The 16,083-nt window shown below is 34.6% G+C and overlaps 1 protein-coding gene across 1 annotated transcript in view; it reads right to left on the bottom strand.

The window, feature by feature from the left end:
- LOC149795198 (BLOC-3 complex member HPS1-like) overlaps window positions 1-16,083 on the bottom strand; it is a 100,095-nt gene that overhangs the window by 63,979 nt on the left and 20,033 nt on the right. Inside the window, exons 7-9 of the mRNA XM_089964935.1 lie at window positions 8,344-8,443; window positions 7,659-7,762; window positions 4,873-5,035 (exon numbers count right to left, since the gene is read on the bottom strand). Coding sequence (XP_089821061.1) covers window positions 4,873-5,035; window positions 7,659-7,762; window positions 8,344-8,443 — 367 coding nt within the window. The remainder of the gene's footprint in view (window positions 1-4,872; window positions 5,036-7,658; window positions 7,763-8,343; window positions 8,444-16,083) is intronic.

Raw genomic sequence — 16,083 nt, 5'->3', positions numbered from 1 at the left:
AATTATTACTACAGATGCCATGCACATAGAAGTGGTTAATAAACAACTGGCAGCGAGCAGTAAACTCCATCATTGAACCTACCGACAGGACATCAAAGACAAAAGGTTATTTTTTTTACAAAGCATGCCAATCTCAGAAGCTGACTTTGGTTACTATTGCTTTGAAAAGAATATCATTACAAAGGTTATTTTATTGTGAAGCAAGCTGATATTGGAAGTTGACTATATATTCTTTGAAGAGAGCCACATTTTTTTAATATACAAAGATGGTCGAGATATGGAAGTAAACTTTGGTTCCTTTTCACTGGTATTCACAGGAATGTTGAAAATAAATTGAAACAATGGAACAAATTTGAAAGTGACACAATATGGTGCTTTGTGCACAGATGTCAATGACAAAGCGTCGCCCAGAATATTTGGAGAAAATAAATCATCTGATGAATTCATGAAGGCGAGAAGAGAAGCAAATGATTTCACAAACAAGAGGTAAATAATCAAATGATATATTGAAGACAACTGCCATTCACTTATGACACGGAGTTAGGTGCAAAATAACCAAGACTGAATTATATCCAGGTCTACTGTAAAAATCATTATCTGAAAACACATTCACATGTCATGAGTGTAAGTGACAATCTTTTCGCCAGCACAGGTTACAAAAGTATCATTACTATTTACCCAAAGACAAAAATGCACTTTTGTATTAATTATAGCTACAGATGCCAAGCACACAGAAGCCCTGGAGGTGAATAAACACAACTGGCAATCAGCAGTAAACTTCTTTATTGAACTTACTGACAGGACATCAAAGACAAAGGTTATTTTATTGCAAAGCATGCTGACATTGGAAGTTAACTATGGATTCTTTTAAGTGCGCCAATTTTGTACCTTTTTTTTTGAATATACAAAGATGGCTTAGATATGGAAACTTTGTTTCCTTTTCACCAGTATTCATGGAAATTTTGAAAATATTTTTGAAACAATGGAACAAATTTAAAGTGACACAGTATAGTGCTACGTGTGCGAACATCAATGACCCAGCATCACCCAGAAGGTTTGGAGACAATAAAATCACACAATCAATTCGTGAAGGCCAGAAGAGAAACATCATTTCGCTGACAATATGAATGATCATTAATATGGATGAAACTCTAGTGTACTTTGATCACATTCCTGGATGGACTGACGATAAGATGGGGGTCAAAAGTGTGAGAATTTGCAAGACTAGTGCAGATTTGAAAAAAAATATGACTTTAGTCCTTGCAGTTTTCGCTTCAGGTGATGTGTTGCCTCTAACAATTTTTCACGGTATGAGAAAGCTAAAAAAGAAATATGTACCGAAAAAATGGATCATACATGTGCAGGAGAAGGGTTGTGTTGATGAGATGCTGCTGCAGTGGATTAATGAATTTTATCTCAAGTAAACAGTTTTGTTCTCTTTAGTTGGAGTGCCTTTACCGACATGTAATTTTCAAATGAGTAAAAAGGTGTCCCACAACTTACAACTTGAAAACAAACAATGTGTCCCAGAACTTACAGTGCACCAAAAAATTACTTTTAAAACTAATTTATGGTGTCCCAACAAATATGGTGTTCCAACATATACGGTAAATATGGTAACCACTACACATGGAGCAGGAAGACCATCTTATCAGACAGGATGGAAAGTTGGCAGCCACCTTGGGGAAGGACAAGAAACTAGCGGCAGTTTTATCCATAACAGCAGACCCAACCATCATTGATGTTGCCAACCAGAAACAGAAAGATGGAACAGTGTGGCATATCAAATGACCAATGGGCAGTCACAAACTAACAAGATTACGCCAGAAGGGTTGATATATTTGACCAACTGAGGGCCAAATATCCTGATTTAAAAGTATGATTGAGATGATCAATACTGGCTCAGCCACTTTGGAGACAATGTTGGAAATAGGTTTTCTCTACGTTGCTATGGAAGCCACATGGTCTCTAGGGAATCAATCCCAGATAAAATTTTGGTAGAGCATGTCCTAAAAAAACACTCCTGTCATTCAGATCACAACCACTTAAGCCATCTAGAGAAGTTAAAAGATTTTCCCCTGTTTGTTATGAGAACCACACCATTACTAGAGGAGCCATCCAAGACAAAAGTTTGACATGGCATGTCATAAAAACATTTCAAGTATAATTAAAATGGGCTCAGTTGTCCTGGAGAAGAAACTGGAAATGTTTTCTTCATGGATGCTACGGAAGCCAAATCACTGCTAGGAGAACCACCTTCAAACTATCAAACATTTCTACCAAGCTTGATTAAAACTGGCTCAGTCATTTCAGACAAGATATAACAAAATAGGTTTTTCCATCTTGTTGCTAGTTAATTAACCCATATCATTGCTAAGGGAGCCAACACAGTCATAATTTTCATATAGCATGTACTAAGAACAATTCCTACCAAGTCTGATAAAAATTACCAGAGTTTGTCTGGAGAAGAAGCTGAAAGCTGGTTTTCTATTTTGGCTGCTGAGGAAGCCACACAATTTCAAGTGGAGCCACAATAAACAAAATTTTGGCAGAGCATGTTCTGAGGAACATTCCTACCTGATTGAAACTGATGTAAAAATATCAATGTTGTCAGATCAAGCATGACTCACGAATGATGACCAGATGTAGGTCTATGCTATACTCTCAACTTAACAACCATGTGAGAAAATAAACTTTTGAATGACTCATGATGAACAGCTTCCATTACGTTAAAACAGAAATGTTACTGTCTAACTAAAAGAAGTAAATTTGATTAGACCATAATTTTGTTCCTGCATTTCCTCGTATATAGTGTATACTTAACTACAAATAACATGATATAAGTCTGCTAGACTCATTCAACCATATGCTGCCATATGAAGGTCTTGAAAAAAATCTTCATTATCACTGTTTGCTGATGGAAGGTCCTTCAATCAAACTTGTACTTTCTGGAATCATTTACACCAAAACTGTATTGTAAAATTTCAAAATTATCATGGAATATTACTTTCTTAACAGAAGTTAATGCAAGAGGTGATTCTCAATCTGTCAATGAAATGATCTAAGGCATGCATAAATAAATATGACTCATAATAACCACAGGTGAAAAAAAGAAACTTATAGTGCAATTTGTCAAAATGACATTATGCAATAATTTCATCATTATTTAATTTGCAATGTACACAGTTTTATTACCCTGTGTAACTACGATGGCTATACAAAGCATTATATCCTTCAAGAAAGACAGAGAACCTAGAACATTACATGTTGGTGACAACTCACCTTAGCATGTGCTAGAACCTAGGATTGAGCCCTGTTACTGTATTTATGAAAACCCTCAAGTTTTGATAACCTGCATTTGAAATGCAAAAGACTGCAAAGCAGTAGTATATTTTCATACATAAATCTGTTCCTCATCAGAATACTGTCCATGGTGGCCATATAATACAGCCTTATAGTGAGACTGCCTTATAATGAAATACATGATACAATAATTACTCATTATAGTACTGTCCACAGAAATCATGGTATACAGCCTTATAGTGAGATTACCTTATAATGAAATCCATAATACAGTAATCCCTCATCACAGCACTGTCCATGGGAACCATGGCATATAGCCTTATAGTGAGACTACCTTATAATGAAATACATAATACAATAATCTCTCATTATTGCATTGTCCAACGGAACCATGGTATACAGCTTTACAGTGAGACTCCTTATAATGAAATACATGATATTAGTAATCCCTCATTATAGTACTGCCCATGGGAGCCATAGTTTACAACCGTATAGTGAGATTGCCTTATAAAGTACATTATACAGCAATCCCTCATTATAATGCTTTCCATGGGAGCCACAGTATGCAGCCTAATAGCAAGACCGCCTTGTAAAAGTACAGTATGAAATACTCACTCATTATAATGCTGTCCATGGAAGCCAGAAAAAAACTGACATATAATGAAATATATACAGCAATGCCCCATGATAATAATGTCCATAGGTTATGAAGTATACAATCTTATTGTGAGACCACCTTATAGTGAAGTACATTCTACAGTACTCCTCCAATATAACACTGTCCATGGAAGCCAAAGTACAGTCTTATAGTAATATTGTGTTATAGTGAAGTAAATTATACTGTAATTCCTCTTTATAATACTGTCCATGGGGCCAAAGAGTATACAGTCTTACAGTAAGATTACCTTATAATGAAATAAAGTATACAGTACTCACTCATTATAATACGGTCCATGGGTGCTAGCATATACAGCCTTATAGTGTGATTGTCTTATAATGAAGTACAGTATACAGTACTCACTCATTATAATACTGTCCATGGGAGCTAGCATATACAGCCTTATAGTGAGATTGCCTAATAATAATGTACATTATACAGTACCCCCTCCTTATAATGATGTCAATGGAAGCCTTAAAGTGAATGAACTTCATACTGAAGTAAATTATACATATAATTTTACTACTACTGAGTAAAATAGGATTATTACCATAATTGCCTTGTAAAAGGAATAAGGCTTTATAGTGAGGGAGTACATGCATAAAGTTTATTTTGTAACAATTTCATAAGCACAAGACAGATGACAAAGGCAATTTTCAGTTTGAGTGTGCATTGAAGTCAAGAAGCTTTCTGAGTAAGGCCATGACCACAAAGGTGGAAAGTCATAGTAATTTATGTTGGGCATTATACATGTCCCTGATGAATTTAATATCATACATTACTTTTCTCGACGACTTGTGTTTAATTGAAAATAGTGGAGATGTCTGATAAACATTCCAGTACTTAACAAATTAATCAGCATTTTGAAACAGTTGACATATTTATTGTATTCAGTTAGTACTCAGACCCACCTTCCTGCATAACACGAGGCTCTAGGCAGCTCCTGCTCCTACCTCTGCCAGAATGGGATGGCTCCCCTGAGTCCAACCTCACCTCTTTGCTTCTCAGTGCTTCTACTTCACTGACTGTCTGACTTCGCCTTCTTGATATGGGCAAGACATTTTCTTGTAATCCCTTGAATGACAAGTTTGTTGTCTGATAACAATGTATACTGTACATTATATATATATATATATATATATATATATATATATATATATATATATATATATATATATATATATATATATATATATATATATGTATGTATATATATATATATATATATATATATATATATATATATATATATATATATATATATATATATATATATATATATATATATATATGTACATTCATGGTTTTCTCTGGGGCTTGTCAATGCCCATCAATTTAATGATTCCCCACTTAAAAAAGAGCAAGTGCCCCAGAAACTGAACACAGACATTTAACATGTACATAACTGATCATGCAATTGCCTATAACCTGAGTTTTAGATCAGCTGCCATAATCAAGCATTGAAGTTAATTTTTGCAAATGAGCAATATATATATAAAAATATATATATATATATATATATATATATATATATATATATATATATATATATATATATATATATATATATATATATACACACAGTAGTCCCCCTCTTGAACGGCCCCCCTGACCAGCGGCCACCCACTCCTTATGGCCAGAATCCGTTGGCACCGACGAGTTTATGTTCAAAAGTACCCCTTGCGAAAGGCCACCTGGCTAACACGACCAGCATATTAGTGCAATAATATAAAATTTACCCCTCACAAGCGGCCGCATTTTATTTGAAAATGTATCCAGAACCAGTATTTTATTCATAACGTGTGTTAAGTAATCCGATTTCTGTTTCCCGATGTCAGGTTTTCGTTACTGAAAGAGGTGTTGAGTAAAGTACATGTACCACTAAGGTTAATATTATATCATTTACGCCTCACGAGAAGCCAAATTTATTCCATAAAAACTGAGAAAGACTCAAATTTTAATCCATACAAAAGGGTAAGTACATGTAATCCAATTAGCCTTAATGCTGTGTTATCATAATATGTCCGGTTTAGTCACTGATAATTGTTAAGATTACATTTATTGAACAGTAGTAACAGCTGAGAAGTGGCAGTATCGATGTACAATACCCAAGTCAGCAGGAAAATTGTTTGATAACATTTATGGCTTCCTTTAGTAAGATGTTGAGCTTGTTCACTATGATAATTAGTGGCTATTTCTAATCACAATAATTGTCAAAATTACGAATCCTAACGGCCGCAAGGTCAAATCTGCATAATGTTAATGGTACATATCGAAGCCGTTTTTGGCTTCTCTCACTTAGTGTAAAGAAATGTATAAAAACAATAGGGTACCAGACTGCGACTAACGAATCATGTGACAAAATCACTTCCTTTAAAAACACGGCAATTTGTTTAGATGCATACAAAATTGTTTTATCAGTATTGTAGTTTGCAACATGAATAACTTACTGCAAAAAGATCAACATGTCACCGAGATGGGGGGGAGGGTCGAGGATCCTTGCAGAAAACTAATGTCGGGAAGACTCGGATAAACAGTATCGTGAAAGATAATGAAACAATTTGGCAGAAGTGGGAAGGTGAAATGGACGGAGAAAGGAAGATTGTTTGAGCCAGGAGACGTTTGTATCCTGATTTGAATGACAAGAAAAAGCAACAATTTTGTCAGTTGAATTGGGATATGACGACTTTACCGCAAGTAATGGATGGTTGCACAGTTTTAAAGTGCGACACAACATTAAATGTTCTGTCATTAGTGGAGAATCAGCTGATGTTATTAATGAAGTTGTCGAAGATTGGAACAAAAGACTAAACGACATATGCAGGGGATATGACAGCAAGGATATTTTTAATTGTGACGAGACTGGTTTGTTTTTCAGACTGTTACCAACAAAGTGACAGATCATGTGATCTGTAACATAATTACAAAGACAGTTTGAAAACTATATCAATGGTTATTCATAGCATTCTTTTGAAAATGATGACAGTTTGTTTTACATTTATTTCACAACATAAATGTGACTTTTTAATGAAAATATTAAATGTTTTAGAATTAAATGTACTTGTGACTTTCTTCATATGTATTTACTATTCGCATTTGTCATCCCCCTCTAGAAAGGCCACCCTCATTATAAGGCCACTTCCCTGCTGCATTAGGGGTGGCCTTATAAGAGGGGGACTAGTGTGTGTGTATATATATATATATATATATATATATATATATATATATATATATATGTAATGCACAGATGCAAATGCGATGGGTAGTACAAATAGCTCTCCTCTACTGGTACTCTTTGCATAATTGTTTTTCTTTCTTGTCTTGCATAGTGGATAATTTTCTCATTCAAGTTGGCCAAGTATAAAACTGTCATATGCTCACCAAACTGGCCAAGTGTAAATTGTCATTCACTCACCTAACTGGCCTAGTATCAAACTGTCATACACCCACCAAACTGGCCAAGTGTCAAAATGTCATACACTAACCAAATGGGCCATGTGTTAAACTGTCATACACCCACCTAATTGACCAAGTGTCAAGCTGTCATACACGCACCTAATTGGTTAAGTGTCCAACTATCATATACCCACCTAATTGGCCAAGTGTCAAACTGTCATACATCCACTTAACTGGCCAAGGAACATGGTTATCAGGTGATATGATAAAAATATTTAAAGAAAAAATGATAGGATCTTACTGCAAGTTCCTCTTCAATCACATCTTTTATTTCATCTAGTGTTGGTCCCTCTCCTGAACTGTAATAACTCTCTGAAACTTCTGGGTATGGGGTTCTTGCTCCTGCTGTATGCCAAAAGTTACCAGCGTTTAAATAAACTCATATAGTTTGAGATTTTGTAAGCGAAAAGGTCATATAATTACAAGTAAAATGACTGTTCAAGTACTCTCTCTTCTATTCCTATGTAACTGGACTGCCATAATTGGTATCTAAATCATCTCATATGTAACTGGACTGCCATAATTGGTATCTAAATCATCTCATATGTAACTGGACTGCCATAATTGGTATCTAAATCATCTCATATGTAACTGGACTGCCATAATTGGTATCTAAATCATCTCATATGTAACTGGACTGCCATAATTGGTATCTAAATCATCTCATATGTTTAAAAATAGTCATTTCTATGTAATTCATTCATTCTGACTGCAATATTTTGGTCAGTTCTTACAGTTTTACAAGCAAGCGGACAAAACTACTGATTTAAAAAGACCAAACTCCATAGTTACTGGTTTAACTACCAATGACATATGAGAAGAAAACCTGCCTATCAAAGTCGCTGTCTTTTCACCGTAAAATGTTATTGATTGTTTTCATATTACTAACGTGTAAGATCAATCAATCACTGTTAAATATAACTCGCCTCTGTCAGGAATATTGTTGCTGGAGGAGGTGGTACTACTCCCAGATGACCCCATACCTGGCTTAACAGCAACACCTGGGCTCTCAACAGCACTGAGGTACTGTAAGAAAATGTGTGTTATGATTACAAAAAAAGCCAGAATGTAATCCATGATTACTTAGCTTGCCTCTACTAAGTATTAAGCAGTCTCTAGAAGCCACTGTAAAAAGCTGATAGAAACAGGGGAATAATGTCATTTTGGTATGAAATCATTGTTCTGAAAATCTGCTTCAGAAGCTATTATCACTGCCCACCCCCACCCCCCAAGAAACCATATTTTACTTGGCAACAGTCATAAGCTTTGTGTAATCTTGAAGTGACAGCCAGTGTGATTACGATTAGAAGCATAGTTGAATGCATCAGTGATTACTCTGATTAGCCAATACAGCTGAGGCCTCACATGAAATGCATGTAGTCAATTTATTTAATTCTAACTCAGTCATTTCCTTTTCTTCAGTACTCAATATATCGTCATATATATGGACAGTTTCCCATTAAATAAACATATTTATTCCTGCTTCAAAAACTGCACTGGTCAGAATGGGATTTTTGTGATGGTAGATATGTATAGCACATAAAATGAATGTGGTCACTGGCTAAAACAAATACTAAATCTTTGTTCATAAAGCATATAATGAAAGTCACTTTGACCTTCTTTGGTGGTATGAGTTTAGTACTAATAGAGATGCATCCAATTATCATGTTTCATGACTGTAACATAAGCAGCACTTTATAAATTAATTTTAAATACAGTATTTTGACATCACTTAAGCATGAAATATGTCAGTGAATTTCACAGTAATGGAGAAACACTTACAAACATGCATTCCTTTACAAAGTTTAAATGTTCTAGAAAAGGATAGTATGCACATAGAAAAGGATAGTATGGCTATAGAAAGGATAGTATGGACATAGAAAGGACAGTATGCATATAGAAAGGATATTATGCACATAGAAAGGATAGTATGCACATAGAAAGGATAGTATGCATATAGAAAGGATAGCATGCACATAGAAAGGATAGTATGCATATAGAAAGGATAGTATGGACATAGAAAGGATAGTATGCATATAGAAAGGATAGTATGGACATAGAAAGGATAGTATGCATATAGAAAGGATTTTATGCACATAGAAAGGATAGTATGCACATATGAAGGATAGTATGCACATAGAAAGGATAGTATGCACATAGAAAGGATAGTATGCACATAGAAAGGATATTATGCACATAGAAAGAATTGTATGGATATAGAAAGTACAGTGTGGACATAGAAAGGATAGTATGCACATAGAAAGGATAGCATGGATATAGAAAGGATAGTATGGATAGAGAAAGGATAGTATGGATATAGAAAGGATAGTATGGATATAGAAAGGATATTATGCACATAGGATAGTATGCACATAGAAAGGATAGCATAGATATAGAAAGGATAGTATGGATATAGAAAGGATAGTATGCATATAGAAAGGATAGTATGGATATAGAAAGGATAGTATGGATATAGAAAGGACAGTATGGATATAGAAAGGATATTATGCACATAGAAAGGATAGTATGCACATAGAAAGGATAGCATGGATATAGAAAGGATAGTATGCATATAGAAAGGATAGTATGCATATAGAAAGGATAGTATGGATATAGAAAGGATAGTATGCATATAGAAAGGATAGTATGCACATAGAAAGGATAGTATGCAAATAGAAAGGATAGTATGCACATAGAAAGGATAGTATGCATATAGAAAGGATAGTACGCACATAGAAAGGATAGTATGCACATAGAAAGGATAGCATGGATATAGAAAGGATAGTATGCATATAGAAAGGACTGTATGGATATAGAAAGGATAGCATGGATATAGAAAGGATAGTATGGACATAGAAAGGATAGTATGGATATAGAAAGGATAGTATGGATATAGAAAGGATAGTATGGATATAGAAAAGATAGTATGGATATAGAAAGGATATTATGCACATAGAAAGGATAGTATGCACGTAGAAAGGATAGCATGGATATAGAAAGGATAGTATGGATATAGAAAGGATAGTATGCATATAGAAAGGATAGTATGGATATAGAAAGGATAGTATGCATATAGAAAGGATATTATGCACATAGAAAGGATAGTATGCAGATAGAAAGGATAGCATGTACATAGAAAGGATAGTATGCATATTGAAAGGATAGTATGCATATAGAAAGGATAGTATCCACATAGAAAGGATTGTATGGATATAGAAAGGATATTATGCACATAGAAAGGATTATATGGATATAGAAAGTATAGTGTGGACATAGAAAGGATAGTATGCACATAGAAAGGATAGTATGGATACAGAAAGGATAGTATGGATATAGAAAGGATAGTATGGATATAGAAAGGATATCATGCACATAGAAAGGATAGTATGCACATAGAAAGGATAGCATGGATATAGAAAGGATAGTATGGATATAGAAAGGATAGTATGCATATAGAAAGGATAGTATGGATATAGAAAGGATAGTATGGATATAGAAAGGATAGTATGGATATAGAAAGGATATTATGCACATAGAAAGGATAGTATGCACATAGAAAGGATAGCATGGATATAGAAAGGATAGTATGGATATAGAAAGGATAGTATGGATATAGAAAGGATAGTATGCACATAGAAAGGATAGTATGCACATAGAAAGGATAGCATGGATATAGAAAGGATAGTATGCATATAGAAAGGATAGTATGCACATAGAAAGGATAGTATGTGTATAGAAAGGATTGTATGGATATAGAAAGTATAGTATGCACATAGAAAGGATAGTATGCATATAGAAAGGATAGTATGCATATAGAAAGGATTGCATGGATATACAAAAGGATAGCAGGGATATAGAAAGGATAGTATGGACATAGAAAGGATAGTATGGATATAGAAAGGATAGTATGGATATAGAAAGGATATTACACACATAGAAAGGATAGTATGCACATAGAAAGGATAGCATGGATATAGAAAGGATAGTATGCATATAGAAAGGATTGTATGGATATAGAAAGGATAGCATGGATATAGAAAGGATAGTATGGACATAGAAAGGATAGTATGGATATAGAAAGGATAGTATGGATATAGAAAGGATAGTATGGATATAGAAAGGATAGTATGGATATAGAAAGGATATCATGCACATAGAAAGGATAGTATGCACATAGAAAGGATAGCATGGATATAGAAAGGATAGTATGCATATAGAAAGGATAGTATGGATATAGAAAGGATAGTATGGATATAGAAAGGATATTATGCACATAGAAAGGATAGTATGCACATAGAAAGGATAGCATGGATATAGAAAGGATAGTATGGATATAGAAAGGATAGTATGCATATAGAAAGGATAGTATGGATATAGAAAGGATAGTATGCATATAGAAAGGATATTATGCACATAGAAAGGATAGTATGCACATAGAAAGGATAGCATGGATATAGAAAGGATAGTATGGATATAGAAAGGATAGTATGCATATAGAAAGGATAGTATGGATATAGAAAGGATAGTATGCATATAGAAAGGATATTATGCACATAGAAAGGATAGTGTGCACATAGAAAGGATAGTATGCATATAGAAAGGATAGTATGCACATAGAAAGGATAGTATGTGTATAGAAAGGATTGTATGGATATAGGAAGTATAGTATGCACATAGAAAGGATAGTATGCATATAGAAAGGATAGTATGCATATAGAAAGGATTGTATGGATATAGAAAGGATAGCATGGATATAGAAAGGATAGTATGGACATAGAAAGGATAGTATGGATATAGAAAGGATAGTATGGATATAGAAAGGATATTACGCACATAGAAAGGATAGTATGCACATAGAAAGGATAGCATGGACATAGAAAGGATAGTATGCATATAGAAAGGCTTGTATGGATATAGAAAGGATAGCATGGATATAGAAAGGATAGTATGGACATAGAAAGGATAGTATGGATATAGAAAGGACAGTATGGATATAGAAAGGATAGTATGGATATAGAAAGGATATTATGCACATAGAAAGGATAGTATGGACATAGAAAGGATAGCATGGATATAGAAAGGATAGTATGGATATAGAAAGGATAGTATGCATATAGAAAGGATAGTATGGATATAGAAAGGATAGTATGCATATAGAAAGGATATTATGCACATAGAAAGGATAGTATGCACATAGAAAGGATAGTATGCACATAGAAAGGATAGTATGCACATAGAAAGGATAGTATGCATATAGAAAGGATAGTATGCATATAGAAAGGATAGTATGCATATAGCTGGCTAAAATTCATGTGATCTCAAACTAAATACAGAAACTTAAACAAAGACAGTATAAGATGAAATATAGGTCACATAAACCTTTTTAGCTGTCAGAGTACAATACATATCATCATCAATTTCATGATTGAACAGTGCCTGAAAAAATGAATACTGGACTCAAAATATAAATGATGTCAATAAAGCACAAAATATTGACCAGAATAAACTATTACTGCATTTGATGGAGTAGTGCTCATCAAGATGCAGCCCCTTGACAACTTTCAGAACTTTAGGCAGGATAGTATGTACGTATATAGCATGAAAACCCGAATGTAATCAACAACTACAAAGCTGCCATCTTGTCTCCAGTAACCACAGTAAACATTATCATGCTGAAAATAAATTCAGACCAGTGTGATTTTGGTCCATTTCTAACTAAAGTTATTTCTGCAATATTTCATCTTTACACTTGATCTCTGTTTCATTGTAAAATTTGAAATTTGAACTTTAAACTGGTACAGTATGGCCAATATTGTGCAGATATATTGTAAAACAACCTTATTTACCCACCTACCTATCTATCTACCTACCTATCTACTGTGACAGGCTGTTATATAAAATACATTAAAAGGATAAAAACAATTATTTGCTTTTATCAAAGAAAAGGGTAAAAAGTTGATAAGAAACAGATTAAAGTTGTTTTTGAATATTTAAAAAAAATTCATCTTCATATCTTCTTGAAAAGCTATTTCCATTGAGCACCCCTAAAATCTAAATTTATCTGTGTGAATGTCACATGCTTTAAGTTACCTTAGAATGACAGCCAGCAGGACATACTTCATGCATCAGGAATTACCTTGATTAGCCACTACAAGTGAGGCCTCACATGTAAAGCATGCAGTATGCAGTCTACTCAACTAACATTTATACTTATTTACATGTGTAATACACAGATAACCTGCCCAGGGTAACATATCACAATTTATTATATGCTCATTTCTTTTCTCTGCTAACTTTACATTGTCAGAATTGTTCAGTATTTTATGATATTGCACTCCTGCAAACTTCATATTGAACTCACGTGAATAAAGGAACTACTTTTTATTGTAAACAAACAATGAACGCAGATGCCAGCACTTTTGATTTATTTTATTTGTCTGTGGCTGAAGTAAACCAACTAAAGCAGATGTTTTGTGGACTGCCACTTATGAGCTGCTTTGCCACATTTCGTGTTAACTTTTTTTTATCCAATGCTTTGGATTTAGGCTAGTTAAAAATAACATGCAAATGACAAGGTATAAACTGTCTTCTTTAGCTGGTGATAAGAATTGCAAAAATGTACTTTCTTAGTTCTGCAAATCCGAATTATATGAGCCATGTCATGGGTTCTCAAGCCTGATTAAACATCTCAAAACTGTACTGTAATTTCAACTATATTCCAAGTGCAATTACATCCTCCTTACTGCACTCAAAATGAAATAAACATTAAATTCCATAGCATCTTCTGATAACTGCAATTGAAAGACCTCCTATTTTCTCACATTATGATTTCAAACATTCAATAACTGAAAAGAAACACACTTGCATACGTCAACACGCTGCTCCGTCGCCGCTGAAATCCAATGTACTTCATGTAGAATTGGCACAGACAAATCCAGTCCATAATCATGAAATTTCATAGGAATGACAAAAATACCAAAAACTATTCATTTCAGATCAAATGGAAAAGTTGCTGCAATGTGCATTCATTCACAATATAACTCCAAATTTCAATTTTAAGTAGACCAAAATGACATAGTCTTTTGAAAGTTATGTTTAGCACACAACTAAATTCAAATATAATTGGGCGGTGTTATGTGCCCATTAATAATGTTGTTGTGTAATGATGAATCTGCGTTTGTGTATTTAGTTTGGAATATAGCATACGTTCAGTTACTTTGCTTCTTGTAGTGTATTTTTGTTTATATAGTTAAGCCTAAGGTAGAATAAGAAAAAAAGCATATACTAAAAAGGTTACTGCATTTGTATGGGAAAATATGAACAAATTTTGTCAGATGGATATACTGCAGTGTCAAGGTCATGCAGTATTTCCATCTGAAAAACGAAAAACTCGTTCATATTTTCCCATACAAATGCAGTAACCTATAAATACAACATATAGTAATTAAATGGAATGTTTACCATTGGATAAACATAATTATTCCTACATCCAACTCCATTGGTAAGGAAGGGCTTTCTCAGTTGGCAACAACATATATTGGTCTAGCATGGATGAACCAATATATCATAAGCACACTAATCTCTTAATGCTGAGCACCTAGCGAGGCAGCTGTTAGTACCATTTTTGTATGTCTTTGGTATGACTCAGCCAGGGTTCGAACCCACAACCTCCCGCTTCTGAGGCGGATGCTCTAACCACTATACCAAAGGAGCAGTTTATCTTCTTTGGTTTAAAGAGTGTAACAGTTACAGAGATGCGTCCTCAATTATCAAGTTTCATAACTGGAACACAAAATGCACTCAAGAAGTTAAAGTTTAACCACCAATTTGGAAGTCACTCACTGAGCATGAAATAAAGGTCACAAATATCTCTTTTGGCAAAAAAGATGCAGGAAATTCACTCCAACATATACAAAGTCCTGAGAAGGGATGAGATCTGACTTTTCTAGGTTGGAGATAAGCCCAAGATAAATCACCATCAACTGACTAGTCACCAAAATACTGTTGGATGGGGTTCCCTAATGTCATTAAGTGGACTGCAAGTCCCCTCTTCATTCTGGTAAATGCTCTTGGGGTAGAGGTGATGCCAAATAGAAGAACTCAAAAGTGAAATACCTCCTGGTCAAGATGAAACCAGAGGTATCTTCTGTGTGGTGGGAAGATGGGAATAGAAAGTTTGAGTCTGGTCAATCCACACCCTCCTAAATGCACCCTTCCAGAGAACAGTGTGTACCTCTTCCCTTAACTGAACCAGTTTGGACTGGTGAAAGAAGATGGGAATCCATGATAGTGAAAATGTTTCTGGAAATGAAACCAGTGGCCATTCTTTATGAAAAAGGCTAGACCAGCACCTACTAGGATGCTGGGAAGAGGATGACATTGAAGAAGAGAGTGCAACTTCCTTGGGTTGAGTGCTTACCTCCATGGAGAAGGGGTTGGAGCCTGAAGACTTTTTCTGTAGGCCTCTTCAACTGCCTGTCCTAGCAAATGATGAGCAAGATAGAGCTTTGAACTAAGGCTGTTTGTATGACTGTTGATGTTACACTTGCATGAAGAACTTTGGAGATGGTCCCACAAGACGATTCAAGCGGGTGCACTTATTAGCCTGCTCCAAAAGGCCCTGAGCAGCTGCCAGGGACCGACATTACTGGTCCCTCCATTCCTGT

The sequence above is a fragment of the Sinohyriopsis cumingii genome, chromosome 7, assembly GCF_028554795.1.
Source record: "Sinohyriopsis cumingii isolate HCF-2022 chromosome 7, ASM2855479v2, whole genome shotgun sequence".
Classification (NCBI taxonomy): Eukaryota; Metazoa; Mollusca; class Bivalvia; order Unionida; family Unionidae; genus Sinohyriopsis; species Sinohyriopsis cumingii.
Note: the sequence above shows the minus strand (reverse complement) of the source record. Positions and strands in the feature narration are given on the sequence as shown.